Here is an 8836-nt window from a genome sequence, read left to right on the forward strand (position 1 = left end):
TATGCACCAAGAGCTTGTAACACTCCAAAGAGAAAGGAAAAATTGAAATCGCATCATATGACCCCTTTAAGTAACCAGCAAAATTGTATCTAAAATATAATTAACTATTAATTTATTGAACTATATAAAAGCAATAGTGCATTTCTCTCATTTGCATAATTAAATCGCTATGGCAGTTTGACATTAAAAAAGCCGTGAACATATCAGTCATATATGTGAGAGCAGGTCTGAGTGTGTCTGTACAGGTTATCTAGAGTGTGTTTATGTGTGGTAGCTCAGGTCTCAGCTGTGTTCTGGTGTTCTGCAGGTTACTACCCAGCGTATGAGAGTGGAGGAGCTCAGTAAATAGTGAGTAACTGGAACTGTAGGAAGTTAAGGCTTTGTTCAGCAACAGGGACGTGACGGCATGGTCTGCATGCATGAGACTCTGGTCTCCATGGCTTCTGGGAAACAGGTCGATTCAAACCACAGGTGAAAGGTCAAATGTACTGTGAGAGCCTTCACAACAAGTTGATCTCTTTCAATCCAGCAGCTAAACCAAACCACTATTCCAACAACCTAGCAGTAGACATGTCAATCATGTTAAACTAAAGTTAGTCAGCATCTGAGCTTTCATATTCCAAGATGTTTCTCCTGCAGGTAAGTGTGTGTGATTGTTTAAGCTCAATACCACAAACAGCACAAAACACTCAAGCTTGTGACATGCCCACACAATGCTGCTCCATGCCAGCTCTTGAGGTCGGCATGTCCTGAGCATCGAGCCAGAATGATTTGTGTGTGTTTGTCAGCACTCGATGATAGAGGACAACTATCACAATCCAGGATCCTGTGGTTGAGGTATGATCTGGCAGGTTTAAAAACACTCATGTGGTGTTTTCAGGTCATCTCTCTCAGAAACTGCATTGATGAATTGCAGAAGCAGTGAGTAGCAAAGCGCACGGATGGACTGACTACTGCCCTTCTGCCTTTACTCTAATATTACTATCTAACTTTACTCTAATATTATCATCTAATCATTTCACACCCCATGAAAACTCTCAAAGACACTGACACACACAAGCTGCCAGTCATATTGGATAAAAAGTTGTCATTGGCAGCACAACTTTACAAAACATGTTCTAAACCTTGATATAGGGCTGTAGTCTTGAAGCTGTTGTAGAGATGGTAAGTATTTGGGACATTTTTGTAGCATTGTGACAGACTTACCGAAGCGTGAAGCCTTTGAGAGTGAGTTTCTGTAGAGCTGTATGAGTTTTGTCCACCATAGTCAGACAGTGAACCCTCATTGCAGTTTCCTCATACAAGCTCACTCTGAGTACGTTTACATGCACTCGAGTTTGATTTCAGTAGGACTAAAGCAATTCTTCATCTGTTTTAAATTTAAAAAAAAACTTTAGTCTGACTGAAATCACACCAGTCTGGTTTTTGTGAAGTTAAACTACCAAGATAATGGCCTATACACAAATCGAATTACAGTTTGCCATGGCGAAGCGCAACATGCGACTGCTCGTACCTTCGAATTGAGCGTTATTACGACATGTCACTCATTCAAGTTTGAAACTTAACACAGAAGTAGTCTAAACAAAAGAAAATAATTTTAGGCCTATTATGCAGCGCTTATTTATCCATCGTATGACAACTAAATTGTTTTGTTAATAAAGAAAACCATAAAAGTTGAGCGATTGACCTTACACCATTTGCTACAGACTTGATTTCCAATCACTGATCTCTCTGTATGGATTATGCTTATGTGATATAATCTATATTATAGGTCAGTGTTTTCGCCGTTGACACGCCACTTTCGTCGTAACAACTCGGCAACTTCTGTATCGTCTAGAATTCTAGGTTTCCCCTCTTGTAATGATTTTGCTTAGTCATTAATGTGCTTGTAACTCGTAATTGACTCCAAATATTCGCTACTGCATTGTGTCATATATGTGACCCTGGACCACAATACCAGTCACAAGGGTCAATTTTTTTCAAAATTGAGATTTATACATCATCTGAAAGTTGAATAAATAAGCTTTCCATTGATGTATGGTTTATTAGGATAGGACAATATTTGGCCGAGATACAACTATTGAAAATCTGGAATCTGAGGGTGCAAAAAAATTACAATATTGAGAAAATCGCCTTTAAAGCTGTCCAAATTAAGTTCTTAGCAATGCATATTATTCATCAAAAATTAAGTTTTAATATTTTTAGGGTAGAAAATTTACAAAATATCTTCATGGAACATGATCTTTACTTAATATCCTAATGATTTTTGGCATAAAAGAAAAATCGATAATTTTGAACCATACAGTGTATTTTTGGCTATTGCTACAAATACACCCGTGCTACTTAAGACTGGTTTTGTGGTCAAGGGTCACATATATACTTGGACAGACAGATGAAGACTGTAGCTGGATTATAACCGTGCATGTAAGTGTACTTGATTTCTGAATTGATTTACAGACAATGAAAAATAAAGCTCACTCTTATATCGCTCAACGTGCAATACGTAGCGTAGCCTAAGTGGCACTATAAAGTACTTGTCTATTCCAGATCTGGCTTATTTTTCATTGGTGCCAGCAAATCTGAACTGTGATGAATGTGTTTGGTATACACGAGGTAACGAGTGGTGTAAATGTGATGTCTATCAGCTGCTGCGGTGATAAACATTTAAGACTAAGACAGGCCTGTTTAACAAACTGACAGAGCTCAGAGAAAGAGCGGCAAGTCCTGCATGGAGTGAACGCGATTTCAGTTCCATGTGCATGACAGACTTTGTGTGGACACAGTAAGTGAGAAGAACATCCTGCAGGACTGGACTGAGAAAACTGGGAAACAATAGTATTTGGTGTGCTCTGTGTTAGTAAAAATAGCACAATCACATAGTAAGTATTGAATACTTAAATTTGAGAAATGACATTTAAAAAAATAAATGGATCCCTGTCCTGTATGGTGTTTTTTTTTCTTCCCACTTTTCTACTACCATGTCTGCTACAGTCAGCACCACTAACTCGCTCTTTCTTTGCAATTCAGCTCCAAGAAGGGCGCCGCTGCTCGCCGCAGAAAGTAAGCGTTAATGGAGAAATCTACACTCATGGTCAAGACATGCCTGCTGCCTGCGTCTCCGAGCTCTGCCTTCAATCACCAGGCATCTCTGATCCCACCCAACGTTTGCAGTTTACCAGAGGCTGTCAAAGGCTATCTTCCACACCCTTCGTGACATCAACACTGTCCGGTCTTAGCAGTAGTTGCAGTAGGAACTTCCCCCCCTTGCTCTCTTTAGGTTCTCACCTACCGTTTTTGTAAATAATGTTTGGCTGCCAGCTTTATCTGTTGCATCTGGTAGTTCAATAAAATTATTCTTCAAGACTGATAAACTAGAATTGAGCATGTTTCCTGATTATACTGAGAAACTCTGATGCTGAAACACTGAATCAAACTGAATATGAACCTTGTAAGTCTTCTGTCCTACTTGACATGTTCACAGTGGGCTCCATGCTTTGGATGCCCTATCTGTATGTATTCATATTGCTGCAGATTGATGGGTAATTAGCCAATGACAGTGTGGATATGTCATTCACTCCAAAAAAGATGCTTCTTATCTATACATGGATCTAAACGTCTTTATGCACAGACAAATCTTTCAAAATCGCAGTTCTGGACAGTTTTTTTAAGCCAAAGAGTCATACATATCTTACAGTATATCATGCTGAAGCTTGGAAAACAACGTCATGGCAGTGGTTATGGGCTGATAGCACCATATGAAGGGAAGCAGACAGGAAAAAAGCCTTTAAAACTCCTCCAAAAAATTTAATTAAATAAAATAAATACTAGTTTAAAAAGTGAACCAGCTGGTGCTGGCCACAACCAGAAACCATTGAAACTGCAGTTTTGAAAAACTCAGATTTAATATGCACTGATTAAAACTCAAACACAAAAAGAAACTCTGTTAAAAAAATATATTTTTATGATTTTTTTATTGAAAATGGAAATATACATACAGTATAGAACACAATTAAAAACTAAGCATATTATGTATTTTGCAATTCTTCAGCAGGTAAAATGTTAAAACCAAGAACCTAAAGAGGGCTCCACAATAAAATATATTCTATAAAATATTATAAAATATTTCAGTCTATACAGAGGTATTCATTATGACCATCCATTTGCATTTTATTGATGCAACATTGCAATACTGTGGACACAGATATAAAAACAGGAACTTCACATATTCAGTTTTACGTCTAGTATCTCACAAAAAAGCTAAAGCTGTTCTTAAAATGTGCCATACTGTATAAAGCAAATTTATGTTGACTGCAACAACTTAAACCAGATCACAAAGATAAATTATTTTACATCAGCTGAAGTGCTTCATCAATAAAAGTTATGCATAATTCATACTTATTGTACGTGTATAAAATCATGTATTTTGAGTGAAGCAATTGTTCTTATATGGTAATAAATAAAGTGCTCAAAATACAGCATAAGATCAATTATTCAATAAACATGTGATTGTTATATAACATGTTATCAAATCACATAATATTCAGATCATTAAGAAGTAACACTACCAGTAGAAAAGCATCTAAATGCAATAAGTAAATCTTTATTTCAGTGTGCTCTGTGGTACAATTCCATATATACAGATCTGGAGCACATAGCTAGTATTATTACTGTTGCTGTTGGATTCATAAGCTTCCACATTACTTACACTTCATGCAGCCACCCAGTTTAGAACATTTTCTGAAATATTTAACAATCTTGGTAGAACAAACTGTATATTCTGCTCTGTGAAAATTAGCAAAAGTTACAACACTATATTTAAACTGCAGATTTTATGGTCCTTCACGTTCAAGTTGAATGATAAGTAACACTTTCTGTTATTATGGTTTAAGGTTTATGACCACTGGCAGGAACAGTCCGTAGGCTCCTGTATGGTGTAACTAACCCACGTGGAGTTTCCGCTGCAGTAGAGTTGGACTGAACGCCGCTGCAGCCCCATCTCTCTGCAGCACTTACAGAAGCGTGCATACGTGTTGATGTTGTAGTTGTAAATACTTGCAGATGGACACTTTCCATCACATGACACTATGTTGACCTGTGAACATGAACATGACCCTGTAAGCCAGTTTACAGCCAACTTAGAGCCCGATTATATAATGGGTATATTCTGAAATGAACTCACCGGTCTGTTACTACGGCAGTCATTCTTTCTAATTGTCATCCTTACTGTCACTTTCTGACATGACTTCCCGTCTTCTTTACCTACAGCATGAAAAGTCAATGGATTATCTTTTTCATCCTGTATGACAGTTCTAATCCATTTAATTAATAACTTCTGGTCTCACTATGAGGATTAAGCATCTTCTGATGTAGATTCTCATTTAAAGGGGTCATGAACTGAGAAAACAAAGTTCCCTTGATATTTTGACATATAAGAAGTCATTGTACTATAAGAACATCCTGTAAGTTTCAGAACTCAAAACTTTCTCGTTAGTCTAAAAACATCTTATATTGAAGGCAGTCAGCCAAAACGACAGATTCTGGAATGTGCCACTCTATTGGCGCTTTTCCACTGCATGGTATGGCACGGTACGGCTCGGTATGGTTCACTTTTGGGGGGTTTTCCACTGGGTACAGTACCTGGTACCTGGTACTTTTTTTAGTACCACCTCGGTTGGGGTTCCAAGTGAACCGTACCGTTACCAAAACGTGATGTGTAAACTCTGCTGATCACGGATTGGCCGGAGAGAATCGTCACTACCTGCGTCACTGAACTTGCGACACAAACCCAAAAGAACCGCTAGATTTAAATCAGCACAGCCAGCGAAGGATCGAATGCAACTGTTTTGAACGAGCGCACCTTTTTTTTAACAACCAAAAAGTTTTGTTGTCTGTTGCGGAAGTACAGACGTTCCTCTCGTTGATAGCAGAGGAGCGTATCCAGCGAGAGCTTGATAGGGCGATGCGGAATGAAAAAGTTTTTCATTTTAATTGCCCCTTTAATTGCTCCTGTCGCTAAAATGATGTTTAAGCGACTGAACTGCTTACCGTCAATTTGGGTGAAGAAAAGTTATTGACAACAGCGCATTGCTCAAGAACACTGCTGGGATGCCACTAAGTGACATCACTGGATGGCTTTGCCTCTGGTTATAAAGTAATATTTGGATTCAGCACATGCTTGAATATGCATGCGATAAATGTTCATTTAAGTGTTGTTAAAAAGCGTAATCTGTCTGAAAAGGATGAAACTGAATAACATCATGTCCTTTATGTGCATTAAGATGAATCCCGATGGGCTATTTTAATCTGGTTTAACACCGCAGCTTACCTTTGAATTTTCCAGTTCAATAAAAATTCATAGTATGAACGGTATTTAAAAAAAAAAAAGATTTTATAATAATAAACAGTTCACCTTTTTCATCCTCCCGTAAGATTAAAAGTTTTAACTTGTAACTTCACAGGATTTTAATAACTTTTTCTTGTGATGAATAACTGACAGTAGAAATAATACTATTCTTTCCCCACTTAGCTGATAAAAAAGTAATCACAATAAAACTACACATCTACTGAAAAGAAGTGATACATATGAATTTACTTGTACTCAAGATAAGTGTCATTCATTCCACCACCTCATAAAAAAAGACCCAGATGAGCCCCAATACTTGATTTTCCAATAAAATATATAGATCAGTAGTGAGCAGAAGCTGTAATGGTTTGAGTAATGTGGCAGAGAAGGCAACAACACTGGAAGGAGACAACAGATTTGGAAAACGCTTTGTATTGCTAATGTTGCCATATCACCCAAAACATTACCAAACACCCCATTACCACAAACTACACATGCTATGTGATCAGAAGCTACAGCCTAAGCACTCGGAATCATGCAGAGCTACAGAAACTCTCTAACTGGCCACTACCAACAGTACATTGTTGGCAATCAACAATGCACTGCCCGACAGAGCAAAATGGGGAAAGATTTACAGTAGTTACTTCCAAGAAACATCTGGGAGAAAAGTGACTAGAGGTATAAATGACTTAATTGAGCAGTTATCTTCAAATCTGTTGAGATTCCTGTATTGTTTGAATAGGGGGAGTACATTGTTGGAAATCAACAATGGTGATGGCGAGCCTTGAGGTCTGATGTTAGTATCAGGTACCTTGTTCACAGTTTGTGCTAACTGTGGGTTTCAAAGGGCTAACAGAGAAGGGGAACAGGGAGTTCGCAGCGCCTGGAGAGATTGTTACAGAACGTTACACTCAGCCTGATGCAAGAAATTAACTTTTTGCTGTTGTGTGCATATCAGTGCTTTTAAACAATGCTTTGAAACAATTCTCCATTGTTCCCAGGATTTATTGTTTTTATGTTAGGCCTATGAATTTTGCTCTTTACCTTGATGGTACAGAACAAAAGTCCCGTGTCTTGTTTGCTGTTTTCATTCATACATATTGAGTGCAAAAGACTTGTGGAAGAAACAGATGGAGCTTTTAAATGTTAACATTATCCATGTTTCTTGTTATAACAAGAGCAGAAATGAACAAAGGAATGTAACCTCTGTACTCACATGTCTTGCAGCACCCATCCATGTAACTCACAATGGTGCCCCCGATCTAAGACAAGATGAACATTTTGAAAAATGTAGCAGGGTTCAAACAGAAGGGACCTTTTTTTGCTAGACATGTTTTGCAGAATGTTTATTAGAGTTCTTATTGTTTTATATCCTTTGTCACGAAGGAAGCTGTCAGTATAGTATGGAACCACTGCTTAATCACTGAATCAAGACCAGCAATGTCTCATAAATGCATCATGTATTAGTTTTATATAGTATAGTGCATCTCTGTGTCACGTACATGTGTTTGTGTTTATCTTACCGGTACCTTGATGTATTATTTAGGTTTATGTTTATCAAGAAGAGAGAATTTACCTTCATGCACTCAGTTTCATTAAAGGGGGGACAGCTGTAAGGGTGGGAGACGCGCACAGGTCCTGACAGAGTGTCCATACAGTCATAGCGCATGCAGTCAGACACCCAGCTGCGTCCTGGCTGGAGAAGGAAACACACAAAATACTGTACATTTACATCACAGCAGAACAAACCCAATAGGAAAAAAGTGCTGCAAGAGAGTCGTTAGAAAAATATGAGATAAAAAAATATTTGTACATATATATGTAATAATGGCTTCAAAACAGCATGTTGGTTGATAATATCTCATTCTGCAAGGATGCATAAAATTGGTCAAAAGTGACAGCATTGACACTTACTGTGTAATATTACAAAAGACACTATTTCAAATAAATGTTGTTCTTTTAAAATTTCACCAAAGAATCCTTAAAAAATGTATCATGGTTTCCACAAAAATATTAAGCAGCAAAAATGACTCACTCACATCATTAACACATCCTTTCACACTGGTGTTTTTCCCTCAACATTTAAACAGGCTCATATAACCCCACTTCTTAAGAAACCCACTCTTAACCCAACTCTTTTAGAGAACTACAGACCGGTTTCCCTTCTACCTTTCATTGCAAAAACACTTGAACGAGTTGTGTTCAACCAAGTCTCAGCCTTTCTCACACAGAACAACCTCCTGGATAGCAACCAATCTGGCTTCAGAAGTGGACATTCGACCGAGACTGCCTTGCTTTCAGTTGTTGAAGCCCTAAGACTGGCAAGAGCAGCCTCCAAATCTTCTCTACTTATTTTGCTGGATCTGTCTGCTGCTTTTGATACGGTGAACTACCAGATACTCCTGTCAACCTTATTGGAAAATGGCATCTCAGGAACCGCATTCCAGTGGTTTGAGTCTTACCTCTCAGATAGGTCCTTCAAGGTATCTTGGA

General features: G+C 38.0%; 2 protein-coding genes across 4 annotated transcripts in view; one reads left to right on the top strand and one right to left on the bottom strand.

Annotated features, from left to right (window-relative positions):
• LOC107656188 (troponin T, fast skeletal muscle isoforms-like) overlaps window positions 1-3159 on the top strand; it is a 13963-nt gene extending 10804 nt beyond the window's left edge. For all 3 annotated transcript variants that reach the window (XM_016443943.1, XM_016443941.1, XM_016443942.1), the window contains 2 exons: window positions 308-348; window positions 3028-3159. In XM_016443943.1, the coding sequence (XP_016299429.1) occupies window positions 308-348; window positions 3028-3064 (78 nt within the window). In that variant the 3' untranslated portion in view covers window positions 3065-3159. The remainder of the gene's footprint in view (window positions 1-307; window positions 349-3027) is intronic.
• Window positions 3160-3263: 104 nt separating this feature from the next.
• LOC107656169 (otogelin-like) overlaps window positions 3264-8836 on the bottom strand; it is a 43059-nt gene continuing 37486 nt past the window's right edge. Inside the window, 4 exon segments of the mRNA XM_016443902.1 lie at window positions 3264-5092; window positions 5180-5259; window positions 7560-7605; window positions 7920-8039. Of these exon segments, the coding sequence (XP_016299388.1) occupies window positions 4892-5092; window positions 5180-5259; window positions 7560-7605; window positions 7920-8039 (447 nt within the window). The 3' untranslated portion in view covers window positions 3264-4891.

This window comes from Sinocyclocheilus anshuiensis, unplaced genomic scaffold, assembly GCF_001515605.1.
Source record: "Sinocyclocheilus anshuiensis isolate Anshui unplaced genomic scaffold, SAMN03320099.WGS_v1.1 scaffold1429, whole genome shotgun sequence".
Classification (NCBI taxonomy): domain Eukaryota; kingdom Metazoa; phylum Chordata; class Actinopteri; order Cypriniformes; family Cyprinidae; genus Sinocyclocheilus; species Sinocyclocheilus anshuiensis.